The 16,853-nt window shown below is 38.7% G+C and overlaps 1 protein-coding gene across 1 annotated transcript; it reads right to left on the minus strand.

Moving 5' to 3' along the window:
* Nucleotides 1–1,736: 1,736 nt before the first annotated feature.
* si:dkey-119m7.4 (uncharacterized protein LOC560629 homolog) lies at nucleotides 1,737–14,763 on the minus strand. Its single transcript, XM_042503975.1, has 10 exons — nucleotides 14,407–14,763; nucleotides 13,158–13,261; nucleotides 12,031–12,185; nucleotides 11,321–11,489; nucleotides 10,608–10,731; nucleotides 8,864–8,970; nucleotides 6,891–7,102; nucleotides 5,785–5,893; nucleotides 2,510–2,722; nucleotides 1,737–1,821 (listed from the first exon to the last, which is right to left on the minus strand). The coding sequence occupies exons 1-10, from the start codon at nucleotides 14,761–14,763 to the stop codon at nucleotides 1,737–1,739; spliced, it is 1,635 nt and encodes a 544-aa protein (XP_042359909.1).
* Between the last annotated feature and the right edge of the window lie 2,090 nt (nucleotides 14,764–16,853).

Genomic DNA, 16,853 nt, shown 5'->3' on the forward strand with positions numbered 1-16,853 from the left:
TATAATGATAACAGTCTGACAGATCTGAAATCAGCACTGAGGTATCTGCACACTACATCCAGTAAAATAAAGTTTTTTATTATATTCCTGAAACTGTTATAACATCAGAAATTCTTGTTATCTCCAAAAACATGTTTTGTAAGGTCATGTCGACCTTGACCTTTGCCCTTCAACCACCAAATTTGAATCAGTTCATTCTGTAGTCCAAGTGGGCGTCTGAGTCAAATTTGACTGAATTCCGTCAAGGCCTTCTTGAGATTTTATGTTCATAAGAATGACACTAGGCAAGGTCACAGTGACCTTGACCTTTGACTACCAAATTCTAAATCATTCATGACTCAAAGTGAACGTTTGTGTCAAATTTGAAGAAATTCTCTAAAGGTTCTCAAGAAACAATGTTAACGAGAATGAGACAGATGCAACATCACAGGGGCTTTAACCCGTGACCAGAAAAATCTAACCAGTTCATTACTGAGTCCAGATGAACGCCTGTGCCAAATCTGGGGGGGAAAAAATCTTTTGATTTACACTTGAGATACTGCATTCATAAAATCAGACAGATGAGGTCACAATGACCTTGACCTTTGACCAACAAAATCTAACCAGGAAACTATCAAATCTGAAGAACTCCTTGAAGGCATTCTTGAGATATCATGTTTACGAGAATGTGACGTAAGGATGTGCCAACAAACCTGCAAACATAATACCTCCGGCCAAGGCTATCGCCAGCTTGGAGGCATAAAAACTGACTCACCTGAAAGGTATTTCTTTATTGGTAAAAATCAACAATATCAGTGAGGACAGTTTATTACCATATTTGGTAAGGTATTACATCATTGTTTTGTTTTTTACATTTTTGATCAGGTTACGTGCAAATTTTATCACAGTTTCAGGAAATAACATAACTGGGTCCTCAATAAACTTGGTCTCATGAAGTGAAGTCGTGAGGTTTCCAGTTTCAGCCCTGCTTGATAATTCAGAAAATCCTTTCTTGAGTCACCACTTGTTTTTCACACTAGTCATGTTCCTAAATTTGGGAAAAACTGCAGTCAACCACCAAGTGACTGTTTTTGTCAGAACTAAAGCACTTGTTTTTAAAGTAAAGAAAATAGACTACAATTTTTATTTTTGCAGCCAGATTACTGTAATCGCTCTTAACATAATTAGCTATTCAGGATTAAAAGACATTTCGGCGTAACATCAAAACCCAGCCTTATTTTGTATCCTTACCCGACTCATTTGAGCATCTTCCCACCCAGTGCTTGAGTAACGTAAAGGAAAAGGACTATGTAAACACCGCTGGCAAATCTTTATTGTACTAATAAAGTCAATAAAAACCCCAGAGTCCGGCTCTGAATGACGTGTACCTGCACCCTCCAAAATTTTTGAGTTACTGGAGTTGCTATAATTCACTACATATTTCATTCTTAACATTACATTAAGTGAGTGGTTTAAGTCTACAAACAAAAAATGATATTTAAAACACATTCAAACAAAAAATGGGCATATAAAAGCAAACTTGTATAAAAGAAAGTGAAAAAGAGTAAAAAAAAAAAAAAGAAATTAACAAAATACACAAACTCTTGTAAACGTGTTCAGAATCTGGGTTTCTTGCAAAGACACATAAAAGTCTTATTTTAACTTCCACCGGAAGCACTGACGTTTGCCTTTGGAATAGACCTAAAAATTAGTGACTGCCTCATGAGATGTGGCAACTCACACTGCGCTGTTTTTCATTAGTCCGTCCTGGTGCTGCTGACGACGTCTGTTTTCCTCAGAGAGGTCTCAAAGATGACTGGCTTCAATCCGCCATCCTCCTCACTGAATGAGAAAAGATGGAAACATTTGATACAAATCAGGTTTGAGCCTTAGTACAGCTGCAAAACTGCAGAGTATGGATGGAAAGTTTTCCAGTGTTTTATTTCTTTTCTTTGAATAAATGTCGCTTGGGACATGCGTGACCTAACCAACCCAGCAATAAATTGAATTGTGTCTACATAGCAGAATCCATCAGTTAATATTCCACCTATAGATCAAAGCTCTCACACTGAGATTTCAAGTCGAGGTTAACAAGGTTCAAGTAAATCATTAGTGAGAAAGTCAAAGTCAAACTGAAGTCTGAAATAAAACTGTCTACATTGTAATTTAGGTGAACAATGAAGTCATCAGGTAAGGCAAGGTAAAAGCCCAAAATGGCATTCAGAAATTTCATGTTTTAATGCTTTGGTGGCTGTGGGATCAAAAATTGCAGTTTGAATGGATTTTAATGGTGCATTTTTTGTACTTAACAGTAAGAATGTAACAATTTTGTTCACACAGTGTATTTTAGACTTATTGCAGGAGCTAAGTTGGAGATACAGAGATTAAACAAAAATACACAATCTTGCTAAAATGTGTGCCATATGCATGGACACAGACAAAATTATCATAAAATGAAGAATGAAAGTGCATAAAATGCACCAAACAGTCCCTACGGGTTAAAACCAAATGAAAGTGGTGTTTGTCAGACCTGAGGTTGGGTCCCTCCACGTCTTGGATGGTGTCAGGCAGCGGCTTATTGGCTGTCTCTGGTAGCATCAGGGTGAGAGCAGAGCCCAGCAGGGGGCAGAGGCCACACAGCACCATGGGAGCGTGTGGACTGATGCTCCTCAGAAAGTACAGCATAGGAGCCAGGACTCCTCCGGTCCGTGCACACATGGAGCCGATACCGATCCCGTTTTGTCTGTGAGCGACAGGCAGAGAAAGCCACAACCTAAAGGCACATCCTTACTGATTCTGCTGAGTCACTTCTTCTGTTGTGTAGAAATCTGTATCGAACACGATAAGCAACACTATGGATAAAACATGTATCCCACCTTTGTGCAGTATTAACCTGTAAGTGACGGTAGAATTTAGGTCCCTTTTGTAGTGATTTAGCACAAATGCAGGAGGGGAGCAGGGTGGTGGTTTCTGGAGCTCCAGCTCCAGATGTTTTCTCAGCAGCCCTCAGCAGATTAATGCTATTCTTCTGTTTGCCTAATATTCAGTTCACAATATAGAAGACTGCATTCACTAGGCATTGTTTCAATTAATGTTGGTGACACAACACAGTAGCATTCCAGCTTTTTGGGAATTCAGGTTATAATAATGACACTTTACAGATGCCAGTTGATACCTGGGTAAAAAAAATAATTAAGTTACAATGGTCCTGCAATAATGCTGATTTTATGTTGAAACTGTTTTAGAGAAATGTTGATTATAATCATTTTTGCTGTGGCGCTGTTATAAAAGGGATGTTCATCTGTGTTTATCTGTATATTTGCATCTGTACCACACTGTAAAATGCTCTCTGCAGTGTGTTTTCGTATACTCAGTAACTGAGAAGCTAGTTCCATTGAAATAATTTTAAACTGGATGCTTTTTAACACTATAAATTGCATAAAAATGGTATAGGTGTGATCTTTTTTTTTGTGCAAGAAATAGTGTTCCTGGAGTTGCGAAATCTTGTGCTTTTTTTCCCATTTCTTCAGTGTTTGTCCTTTTGTACAACTACACTTGTGTCTACTATTGTTAACATTGAGCAATCTATTGTGATTCCCATGTTTACAAAGCATGCAGTGTTAAGTCTTCCAGTCGACATCGGACTAAACTCTAGGTTGGTTATTTTCTGCTGTGAGGGAGTCAAACTCTTTGACACTTCACCTTAATTAGCAGCTGCTCATGTATGCAGACTGTGTCCTCCTGAGTCTGTCCAGAAGACAGATATGCCTGAATAACATGAGATAAAGACATTGAGTGCTGGGTGATGAATGGACGGCATTCTGAAATCACTTCAGAGACAAGCTGCCAAAGTCTTATCTATGTTCCCTAAAGTCCTTTGTCGACCAGACAATACGTATGGACGGCTGATTGCTTTGAGTCAAACGACTTTTATGGCATCACACCTCAATTACCTCAAAACAATCACAGCTCAATATAAACAGCAGACGGGGTAATAAAACACTGAGCATCGCACAACCTTATCTAGGTTGTTGAGTGCATTCTGTTCTCATTCACTACTTGTACTTAAACAAAAGTAATGCATAATGTTTTGTGTATAGCCCATGAAACTGTGAGCCAGGAGCAATGATCATGTGACCTATGTGACCACGTTGGAGGAGGAAGTCAGGTCACATCTTGTAATGAACATCGAGGCGGTCAGGTCAAACAGACAGTGAACTTCAATCAAGGACACCACTGTTTGTGTCCACTGTGAAATCACAAGTCAGCATTAAGTTATTTTGAGTTTGGACTTTAATGTAATGTCACATCGTCAGACTCCCTTTAAGGCCACATTTAGACAAGAATGGCCCTAAAAATAGCAAAGTCTTTCCTTTGCGTTTAAAAAAAACCCTTCTGTGTTCATATAATAACATTGTGAAAACAAACCTTGTGTACATGGATCCGCAAAAAAAACAATGCTGTAGTATGCATGCCAGGCCAGTAGTTGGTGGAGTAACTTTGACAACAACATATGAGAACACCTGTGCAAAGTGCCGCCCTGACATCATCACTCTGACAGGATCCGTGCGCTGCCAGTTTACATGGAGACAAAAGGGGTTGTGTTTTCAAAAGATTACACCGAACTCAGTTTCAAAAGTTTTGTGTTTTTTGTCATGGAAACGAAAGGCCAAACTGTAACAAAAGTTTATTGTTTAATGCAAGAACAGTTGCCGTATAAACGGCCCCTTACACAACATGATAATGCCCAACTTTGATTCCCTTCCTAATCCTGACCTAATATACAGTAACTGGTAGAGATGCTGTTGTCTTTACAGTATATAATCATTGTAGGATATCATGCAAACTGCTGTTTGACGATAAGTTGTTCATAAACATCAGGTTTCGTTTTAGTAAAACTTTATAGTCAAACCAAATGTGGCTAAAAACCACAGAAAGCTGGCTATAGCTGTGGCTCGAGGTATTTTGCTTTCAGCTTGTTCTGTCCATCCCAGTTTCATGAACGTGATATCTTAAGGTCTAACACTTTAAGGTAATTTCTGCGACTTTGGCACAAACTTTTACTTAAGACTTAACAATGTAAAGGTTAGATTTTGATGGTCACAGGTCAAAGGTCAAGGTCATTGTGGCCTTATATCCATCTAATGATGTTTAAAAAACACCTTAAGGGAATTTCTTCTAATCTGGCACTAACATCCACTTGGGCTCAACAGTGAACAGATAAGATTTTGATGGTCATAGGTCAAAGTTTAGGTCACTGTGACCTCATCTGTCTTATTCCTTTGACCATGATATCTTATGAACACCTTGTAGGAATTTTGCAAATTTGGCACAAACATTCACTTTGAATTCAACAATGAACTGATTGTGGTAGAAGGACAAAGGTCAAGGTCACTGTGACCTAACAGAGCATGTTTTTGGCCTTAACTCAAGAATTCATACACTAATTTTGAAAATGTCACACAAATACGTCATAAGTAAATAATGAGGTGATGGGATTTTATATCCAAAAGGTCAAGGTAAAGTTTACAGAGACATCATAATGCAAAAACATTTTTCTGGCTGTTGCTCCATGCCGTATGTTAAGTAAATATCATAACTCAGAAATAGAAGAGGAGGCATTATTACCAGATACTGAATTGGTGACACAAATCTTCGGTGTCTAATTTGAATTTTTTTGTTTTCACAAAACATCTTTTTAAGCGGAATCGGTAACTTCACTGGTCCGTTTAGGCGCAGAAATGCAAGGTAGTAATTCTAGTTTAGTCTGGAACACACAGTAGTATTTGGGAGGGAAACACTCACCTGATAACAGTGGGGAATACTTCGGCTGAGTAGACGTAAATGATGGAGAGAGAAGCTGTGATCCCGAACTTCCCAATCATTGCGAGCACGGTTTTAATGACAGACAAGTCTAAAGGAGGTCAAAGACAAGGGAGAAAACATTTTTGACACAGACTGGAAAAATGGCAAAAAACATTGACAAATGAAACGTGAGAACCAGCTTATTTCCCACCTGCTGATTACAATTAGAAATAGTAGAGTAGAAAGTAGGGGTCCAGCTATATTGGTTTTTCAGGGCAGATGCTTATTATTAGTAGTTAATGGGAGCAGTAATCGAAAATTTGAACCAATTTGCATTTACAATAAAATTGAAACTCTCTTGCCAATATTTAGAATTAAGAATACAACAAGGTCCAACACAACGCTTTGTTTAACCCTTGAAAACCTGGGCTAATTGGCTTGATTTTTTTTTTTTTCAAAAACATGGGCAGAAGGCAATAAGCAACTTAAGAAATGACCCAGAAAAAAACATAACTATTTTATAAATAAAAAAATGTCTTGCAATTTGAAGGTCATTTCTTGCAAAGTTGCTCATTGCCTTTTCCCCATGTGTCTGAGAGAAATCAAATCAATTTGCTCAGGGTCCAAAGGTTCAAAACCTTGTGGTAGGCATCTGAATGCAGAAAAGTGATGACATCCAGGTTTTAAAGGTTTAAATGCCTTTACAAATGTGAAACTGTAACTTTCAACATCATATACACCAAGTTACCAGCAACTTTCTTTTATAAAGTCCAGTGAAAATCTATATAATCAGTGAATAAAAACAGCCCCCTGACGTTTTCCAAAGTAAAAGCTCCTCCCATGTTGACACTTTCTTTGCACTTTTTAATTAACTGATTTTATCAGCGATTGTCAAAATAAAACATTGATACAGATAATCGGCAAAATGCCAAATATCGGTTCCAATGATTGGCCAGAATGATAATCTGTCAACTCCTAATAAAACGGCCTTAAAGTGTAAGTTGCCACAATGAGAAAAGTCAGTCACAGCAAAAACACACCCCTGAACTGGCTGGTGTTATTGCCTCTGACTGGTCTACAGTTTAGCTGCACGTGTGTGTTCGTACCGCTGGGGATGAAGATGGTCAGCAGGCAGGCTGTGCCACCCACAGCCAGGAAAACCAGCTGGGAGATCTTGCGAGAGCGGTTGAGGGTGAACAGGGTGATGGTGCGTGCAGGCATCTCTACCAGGCCAAAGATCATCTGGGTCAGATAGATGTTCATTCCAAAGTCAGAAATGTTGAGAGACAGGCCATAATACACCAGCATGTTGGCAAACCTGAGACAGATGGAAGAAAGGTAGAAATATAGCATCGTTTTTGGGGACAAACAATGTCTTTCATAGAGCTGTGTGACTCTGTTCTTCATTGTATAACCAGCAACAGCAGCAGACAAACGAGACTACATTAAAACTAGTGCTGCATGATTTGGTAAAAATGTGTGATTACGATTATACTGAACAATATTGTGATTATGATAAAAAAAAAATAATGATATCATGAGTCTACCTTCTTGGTTATCAAGGAAAATGCAGAGAATAATAATAGTTTTGAAGTGTGTATTTCTCAACTCAAAACATAAAAATATTAAGTAGAATGAGAAAAATACAAAACTTTTTACAGTACTGTTTTTAAAATAACTTAACATTTTCCAAAAAACTTTCAAATGACAGCATATGTTAATATTTGTAGAAAAATTAAGCAATCTTCAACCCACTGGTGCTTACGGAAGGGAATACTTCAAAAAAGGAGGAACATATATCCAAAAAACAGAGTGTGTCAGTACACCCTGAAGAAGGTGCGAGCCAGTATGTTTTGGTGTATGTCTAATGTTTCTAGACCTACAAATTAAAGAGCTTTTATGCTTTTGAAACCATCCTAAGTGCTGAGTGCAGTTACATGCTAATAGGCAAGAGTTTTCTTGAACATGTTCCACTTCGTGCAGTTGGAAACAGTCTTAAAAGGCTGAGGAAGCTCCAGCTGACCAGACTCTGGTCTGCCTCAGAACCAGTTTAACCCGTTCATCAACTGGTTTGCAAACAGGTAATAGTATCCCAGACTTGTAGTCTAAATTGCCATGGTGGGGGCAGGGCGCAGACACTTAGAAGTCTTGATTGTTTGTGTAAAACAGGTCCAGAGCGTTCACCCTTCAGGCTGCAATGTTACTTGTTGGTAAAATTTCAGGAAAACAGTTTAGAGATTTAGAGCCGCAAGACTTCTATTAAAAACCACTATACTTAATACCCAGTAGTTTATATCATAAAACAGCTGGTCTGGTTAAGAATTTACTGTTCAGTCTTGCCAACTTGGGTACTTTGAAAAGCAGGATCAGCTGCCATATAACACAGACGATAAATGATTATTATATTTTATTGTAGGACGTTAACTTCATATCTCAACATTTCAATACTTTGACTTTTTTCATAAATTAATTCTATTGGTCCCCTCCACATCTATCTGTGGGTTTCACCATCTCTCAACCAATGAAATGTATTTATAGAAGCTTGCGAACGAACCTCCTATCTCCACTGAATCCCAGAACAAAGTGCTTTTTCTTATTCTTAGCAAAAAATAGCAATTTTGAAGAGAGGAAGTTTGCGCCCAACAGTAGCTATATTTGATGCCATGCTAGAGGCAGACGCTTGTGGGTTATAAACGTCACGACCATCATGCCTGTTTTGATTGCAGGATGCCGAGATGAAATGTATAATCACACACTGAAGCAGAATTATGCCGCTGTGGGTTCGTTCTGTGTAAAAATGTGTAATTCTAATTCATGTTATACAGAGAGATGAGTGCTTTGGAGAAGCAGCGCTCCAGACGGTCAGGAATGTGGGAGGGCAACAAAACTACAAATGCCTCTCAGCCCCTGCGTAAAACAGGGGCTGAGAGGGTCTGCTGTTTGGGTGTGTCACTGTAAAACACATGTTGGTTCAGCTTGGACATCAGGCCAACAAAAGCTGGAGTAACAAGAATGCATTTTTGATAGCGATCTACACACTGCTGTAAAAAGAAAGAGGAAACGCCTTGCTCGTACTCACCAGAGATAAAACACAATCAGAGACTGCTTCCTCATTTTTGGGGTTCGAACAAGGTCTATGAATGAGTGCTTTTTCTTCTCCTCGGTTTTATCTTCAATTTGATAGACCTGGTGAGAAAGCAAGGAAGAGAATTAGGGTTATAAGGTGACATAATGCAGCACACATTTTCATGGACAAGTTTTCAATATTTTTCCATGACTTTTCAAGGAACCAAATATATATACATATATATATATATATATATATAATATATAATAATAATACATATATATATATATATATATATATGTATATATATTTTGGGCTCCACGTCAGAATAAATCAGCAACTGACAGTTTCCTTAACTCCTCCCCTAAGTGACTGTCCAGTTATAGCAGTGTACATGAGGCTGCACAAAAGAACAATAAACAAAGCTTTTCAAACTTTTGAGTGCCGAGTTTTTTCTTTTGTGTGTGTGTGTGTGTGTGTAAAAAACATTTATTTTGTGTGTATGTGTGGCCTATTTCTATCTTAAAGTTTCACTTTTCTGTGCCTCACATTTAGCTGCTCCATCTGTGTCCAGAGTATGCTCTGCACTCCAACAGTATGGTGCAATCAATAACCAAACGGTATCTATATTGCACCAACACTTCTAATGAACGGTGGTGGGATATGAGAAAAACCCTGTCACATCAGTGTTTTTAAAGTGACTTGGTTCTGAGTGCATTAACATGAGCTAATCTTGTCAACATGAGGTGAGGGGGATGGTGAATACAGTTACTGAGCAGCTGTATTAGTCATCCACTTCAGACCAATGTTTGGAACTTGGTGAGCCTCAGTTGTCCTTACTTGAGTATATGTTTATTACATATATCTGATTAGAGAAGCCCTTGGCACAACACGTGCATGGCCAGAGACCCCCAAAAGCTCCCAGTAACAGAAGAGTCATTCAGCTTTAAACAGTACATTTCACACGTCACACAGCTATGCCTATCGACATAGTCAAAACATCTACAAGGTCTCGTCTTTGCAGCATCTTAACACACAAACCTACTGGAGACAGCGAGAGACTCAAAAGCTCCTGATGACATTACTGAATCACATCACACAGTACCGTTACTCATGATTACATTCACATTATTAGGAAATTATTTTCTACGACAGACCAACAGCAAAACTGGTTGTACTTTGAGACATTGGCGGCATTTCCATCGCCATCTTTTTTTATGCCATGACAAAACCGCACCTTAAATTCACAACGTCGTGTACGATTTTATCTGCTACATAGCATCATTAAAAACACTACATATTAGCAGTCTGAAATGTACATTGCTAACATTTTCTCTGGTGATCGCGTTGCCTCTTTTTACACTGCGAAGTTATAAATTAGTAAATTAGTTTTTCACTGCGTGAGAGAATGTTAGTTGTGTGAATCTAATGGTCAGTATTTAAGAGTCCTGTTCTGACTGACATACTCATAATACTAAGACTGACTAGCTCTACACTGCAATACAAGAATTATACTGTTCATTTCTATGTTAAATCTGCTATTATTATTCCCTGTAAACTAGCAAGTGTACCGCACAAGAACAGAAAATGGCATGGACCCTGACAGGTGCAGCAGTGATAACTAAGGGGAGTTGTTTTGGCTGTTTTGGCTGTTTTGGCTGTGATTGGTATTTGTTTTAACTGGAGACATCTTCAAAAGACCTGTCAATTAAAAATATCTATAAACTGTAAATAATATTCAACAAGGCATCTCTACCTGACACATCTTAAAATCTTTGTTGAGCGGCTTCCCATTCATCTGCGCTGCTTTCTGGATCAGTTCCCATGCTTCTTCTTTTCGGTCATTGGACATTAACCAGCGAGCTGACTTTGGCAACACCCTAAAAATGTAAAGGCAAAATTAATCAGTTGACCTACTTACAAACACCCACTGTGCTGTAGGGGGGAACTTTGATAGACTGTGGATTTATTTATTTGTTATTGAAAAAGGGCGTTTGCAAACACTGGGACACAAAATTCATTAAAATGCCACGTTTGTTTGACAAGTGAAAATGAGAATTATGAAAAAGTTGTATAGCAAGAGCAATCTGATCAATTGAGAAATGATTTGATGTTTTATAATATGGCCTTGACATATTTTTTTTGTATTTCCCTATGTGCTTTTTCTGTGTATTTTCTCGGTAATTTATTTAATTATAGATTGCCAAATGTTTTACCACCCTGAGTGGTTCAGATGGTTAACCCCCATAGAGCTCATCAGCATATTGGTGTGCATTATGTGTAAATAGAGGTGTGGTTTCATCTTTTCAAACATTTGACCTGACAAAGATCCCAGCAGGATGGAAAGGTTGTCTTGAATAAACTTGTTTGGCATGAAGTAAGTGTGCAGGCCTTTTTTCTTAAACAATCACAACACAACACAGACAGTGTTTTTTTTTTCATCAATCTGGGTCACTGCTGCCCACTCACCAGATGTAAAAGATGAAGAGGAAACCAGGCGCTGAGATAGCCAGCTGCAGTTTACGCCAGTCTCTTATGAGGTACGCCACTCCGGCCAGCAGAATGTAGCCAAAGCCAAAAAAGTAGTCAGTGATAATACCAGCCAACATTCGCTGCTTGGATCCCGTCCACTCTGTACCTGTATGAGTCACACAAATTAACACATAAGTGTTATTTTCTCAGATCTCAGCTCACCCAGAGCCACAGAGGACAACTGTTATGTTATCTCATCAATATAAGGTCTTTTTGTCTGAAATCGGTGGACTGTCCTTTTAAAAAAACACGTAACCCTGATTATTTATGTACAAATGCAATATTGTTACATAATTAAATGTTTTAAACTGACAGAACTCAAACTGTGCTAAAAAATGTCTTGGGAAAAGAAAAAAGGTACAATTACATTATTATATTTTTAAGCACTTATTTAAAATTTGTCGTTGAATTTTTATATATTTATTTATTTACAAATAATAAGATAATTTTTTGGTGCTTTTTAATAATTTCTTGCTAATGAATATGTAAGCATTTTGTATTACACAAACAGTTATTACTAAAATCTGTTCACAGTCAGGTCTGTCAATTATCTTGATTACCAGAGAGAGAGAGCGAGAGACTCATTACCATGGTTTTACACCACACACACACAATCACACGTCTTTGACACTTTTGGAGACTCTGACCTAGGACGAAGGCATTCATGATGACACCAGAGATGGATGTTCCAACCATAAAGCGAAGGGCAGTGTAGACGTAGAAATTAGGGGCGAAAGCAGCACCGACCCCGAAAACAGCTTGGATAGCCAGGTTCAAGAGAATGACGATCCTGCGACCGTACCTGAAAGAAGACATTTGTCTGAACTTGGACAGTCCATGTAAACTCTGAGGTTGTATCAATGCACAGTTCTGGATTATACACAGAAGCCCTGAGAGACGAGCGAGAAAAAAAATCTGCTGATACATTTTCTCAATCGGATCTAAATTCTTTTCTCTCCTGTGTTTAACTCAAGAACAGGGGAAAAAGAGGTTTAAGTTATAACTCGAAACATGAGTTAAACGCCGTTACCACGACATACGTCTGAGTGAACTAACATGAGCTGTGCGAACAACCTAAACTGTAAATGTTGGCTAGACATAAAAAACGTTTTTCACTCGCAGGCTAATGGGCTAACGTTAGCATGGCTAATGCTAACAGCACATCAGCGCGATTTAAATATATTTCTTGCGAAAAGAAAGTCATGAAAGTGATGTTATATTACTTGCTACCATACAATATACAATATACAGCATGGGGTAGTGATCTACTTGAGCTTATTGTGACTGAAATGTGTATTACAGCAACAAACACAGAAAAATAATTATAAAAGAACAATGTGCACATTTAAAAAAAAACAAAAGAAAACAAAAATTATTAATTAATAAAACCATACAACTTAAAAAATGTCATGGTAAAAAAATTACAGCTGTTTCACATATGAAAAAAAAATGAAGGAACCTTAGCAAGATTATAATAGCAAGCACCTTTTCCCCCCCTTCTGTTCTTAAGTCATAAGAGTCATAAGAACACACAAGAAAACATTTTAAAAAATTAATTTAGAAAATTAATCGTCACGTTTCCCCTCATTCCTTCTCAGGGATTCTGTAAGCAACAGAGGCTTTAATTTTTAAAATATATTGGTGGCAAAATGTTTTTTAAAAAAATAAAGTAGTTTTAGAGTAATGCAGCAGACACATTCCAGGGGCAAGTAGTGAGGATTTACATCCACTAGTCAACAGTGCTCTGAAGATGAATGGATGTCATCAAACGTACTTATCTGCTAAGCTCCCAAACACAACTGCTCCAACTAAGAGGCCAAACATGTAAATTGAGGAGCCCACGTTGTTCAGGCTGGCACTGTCACATACCAGGTTCCACTGCAAGAAGCACAGAAAGTGTTTCAATGAAAACATTTTTGATTTTGGAAATTTTATCTTACTATTCTGACAATTAAATCCTGAAAATGGTGAGTCAAGAATGGTAAGACCTCAAAAGTGTTTTTATAAATGCATGTCATGGATACATTTGAACTAAAGCCTTTGATTTGGGGCCGTATATACATGCATGAACCTGCATGTGGGTGGGGCCAAGTCAGTGTTTTACAAGTAACAGGTAAGTTGCAAGTCTATATACTCAAGTTCAAAGTCAAGTCCCATGCCCCTAAATTTTGGGTTTCAAGTCCTGAACAAGTTATAATGCACTCTTAAACAAATGCAATGCCATTATGTAAATATCCAGATACCATGCTTTTAAAAATTTGCTGTACAAGTTTGTTATAAAGTTATTCAGCTAAGTTAACAGGGGTTAGGCATTGGTTAAATAACTATATTAAAATGGGCCTTGACTTACTGTCTCCATGGAATTTAAAACATTGAACAAAGTTAGAGTTAGATGCATTTTTGTTGGTAATTTTCAAGCCGTACATTTTGTATACTGCTCCTTGTTTTTGTTGATCACTGTGTAGGCTTTGTGTATTGTGTAAACAAAATAATCTTCAGTATCGTTTTTTTCCCAACTGCTGCTCAATAATGTAACATTATTTCTCTTTGTTTCTGTCCTGCAACTTTAGTTCATGCTGTGAAGTCGGTTTGAACAAAGTGGATCAGGGGAATTAAGTGTTGACTTGACGCTGATGTTGTCAGGAAATTAATTCATAGGTGGCACACTTTTTAAATAACATACTTTTAAATATTTGGTAGACTGCTTTGTCTAGTTACATCATTGTGATCATGTAACTGCTCTTGCTGCACAGTCCTCAAGTTCATGTGTTATAAAACTCAGCAGGGTGTATGGGCGGGCCAGATGATGTCTGCGCTGCAGAGGACCATTGCTCAAAGAACACTCTGTTAAAACCTGTATCCAGGGTCACTAGAGACCACCGCAATAAAACGGCAAGGCCCCTTCACATTCCTTAGCAGCATGGACTCCTCATGTGAAACACAACAGCTGAAAACTTAAGTATTTAGTATACTCGAAATCCTGAATTGAGAAGCTGTCAAATATGATGTCAGCTTTCACTCACCTCAGTTACTATGGTGCTTTCAAAAGTCTCTTTGCTGTACTCCCAGCTGCCCCGGCAGCTTTCTGTAGGGTGTCCATCAGCAAGAGCTGCAGCACCACTGTGATTCATGGGAACCGTGCAGGACAGCTCAGGCCAACCATCAGCGTTGGACAAATTGCTGAAGTTAAAGTTCGAAAAGGCGGGAAGATCCGCTGAGGGCGACGAGGAGCGGCATATATGCGGAGGAACAGCTCCAGTGAAGATGGAGACCAGCATGTGGAACGCCAGAAAGATCTGAGGTAGACAGATCCATATGTACAAGATCTTCTGGAACTTCCCAAAGCCTCCAATTAGACTGAGGATTTCATCAAAATTCATCTTTGTGGCTTGTTGTTCAGGCACAACTGTGACTAGTCTGATTGAGAGAGTCCAAAAAAGTGATCCTGAAATGGAGTTGCCAAAGGTGCACAAGCAGATAAAGGCCAAGAGGAAAGTGTCGGTCAACCGTCTGAGATAAAAGACTGAAATTAATGTCTGTACCACGCTGATGATTAACAGGAAGAGAAAGTGTCAAATGCGGTCACACCTGTGTTGTGCTCCATTGTGAGAGCAACCAGAGTCCATCTGCAGAGAAGTGTGCACCTCACAGAGAGGGGTTAACCCTCAGTGTGATGGGAGTGAACCAAAGCAGGAGGGAGGTGTTTGCTCTCTGTGGGAGGAGCGGTTATGTGGGGGTGTCTTGTTCTCCTCCCTCTCTAGTTCAAGAAGTTTCACGGGTCATCTTAGAAAACCCACACTGACTTTACACCAGGAGTTTGTGGCCATCTTTTGATTGAGAACAACCTCAGTCTGGAATCTGATGGAGTGAGGTGGCAAAGGGGTGTAAAAACACTTTTGGGCTGTCACGAACCTGTTATGTTTGCATTGTTTTTTTGAGAAAAAGCAAAGGCATCATTTGGCCTTTGTGCCTCAGCTGTCAAACTTTTTTAGGTGCTCTCAGCGGGACATCAACAGCGGCTGAAAGACACGCACATTCCAAATGGTATTCAGTCATTCATGTGACATGGGATCCCATATGGGGGGTTGGTGGGAGCCTCTAAGCTGGTGACACAAAAGAAGGAGATAAATACAGCAGGGAGGAATTAAAGGCTTGCACATACTTTTTGCATTCTGGATAGAGCTTCAGACATGAACCAATCCCACAAACATGCTTGTGGTTCTATTGAAACTACAAGTGAGGGCCCGCGTCGGTCTCACATTTCACGCAAGTGCATTTCCCTTCACATATCTGTTTTGCACACAGTGTATTTTTACTTTTGACAGCAGGTATAATCATAACTCCAGAGCACGATTTCTTTGGCACCACTTAGCTGTCTTTGTATTCCTTTGAAGACAATGTATGTAAATGTGGGCAATGGCTCTTTCATCAAAACACGCACGTTATCAAAACAAAGGGATTAAATTTGCCTGAAAAACTAGGAGTGAAGACACGAGAATGACACACACGATTTCTAGAGATGAGTGCAATTAGCCCACTGTACACTGCTTCTGCCGCGAGTCAGCAGATTAACTAGTCCGTTAAACTTATTGTCAAGATACCCAGAGGAAAAAGGAAGGAGCTTGGATCAGTATGCAAAGTTAACCGGCAGCTCTGATCAGAGAGAGCTCTCTCTGTCTCTTGGCTGGACAAGAGAAGGGATTAGGCTAGTCATTAGTTCAGTGCACTGGATCCTGGGAAGCCTGGACCAATGTATGTGTCTGTGTGTGTTAATTTGCATGGACACACGTGCATGAGAGTGACTGGGTTAGTGTGTGTGTTTTTAAATGAGATAAGTTAGTACTTAAAATCCCAGTAAATAACTGTAGTTTAATGTTTGTTTAGTGAGTTGCATTTTTTTAGAATAATGTGCAATGTTCATAATGCATGGTGCAAAGTGCTGAACATGTTGGTGGCATTTAAAATTTATTTAGTTATTGAAAAATGTGACTGACGATTTCAAATGGCTATAATTATAATACACAATATTTTTTGGACAACCTTTAACCCTGTGGAATAAATTGTGCTTAATTTTGAATGTTTTGGGTGTTTTCTTACTTTTAGACTAGTTTAACAGTCTAAATGTGAACTTTTGGTTAAACATCAGGCATTAGGAACATCCTTTAACAATACCAAGTGTTGGTTGTAGTATTTGGGGTTAGTTTTTGTCAAAGTTGGGCAGTTTCCACCTTTGAAAAGTCATGCCATGTTCAAATACATCAGCCTCCTCGCCTGCAAATAGTATGATTAAGGTAGAACCTTAGTTCAGTCAGATCAGCTTGACGGGTAACACTAATAAATGAAGACAACAGAATCAGTACACTTCTGTTTGTTCTTAATAAGTTGAAACTCTTTTCCTAATTGGCTTCTTTTTGTCAGTCCTATCTGACAAGCACCTTTCACCTGGAATTCTTCAGAATTCCAGGTGAAA

This window comes from Plectropomus leopardus, chromosome 16 (genome assembly GCF_008729295.1).
Source record: "Plectropomus leopardus isolate mb chromosome 16, YSFRI_Pleo_2.0, whole genome shotgun sequence".
Classification (NCBI taxonomy): domain Eukaryota; kingdom Metazoa; phylum Chordata; class Actinopteri; order Perciformes; family Serranidae; genus Plectropomus; species Plectropomus leopardus.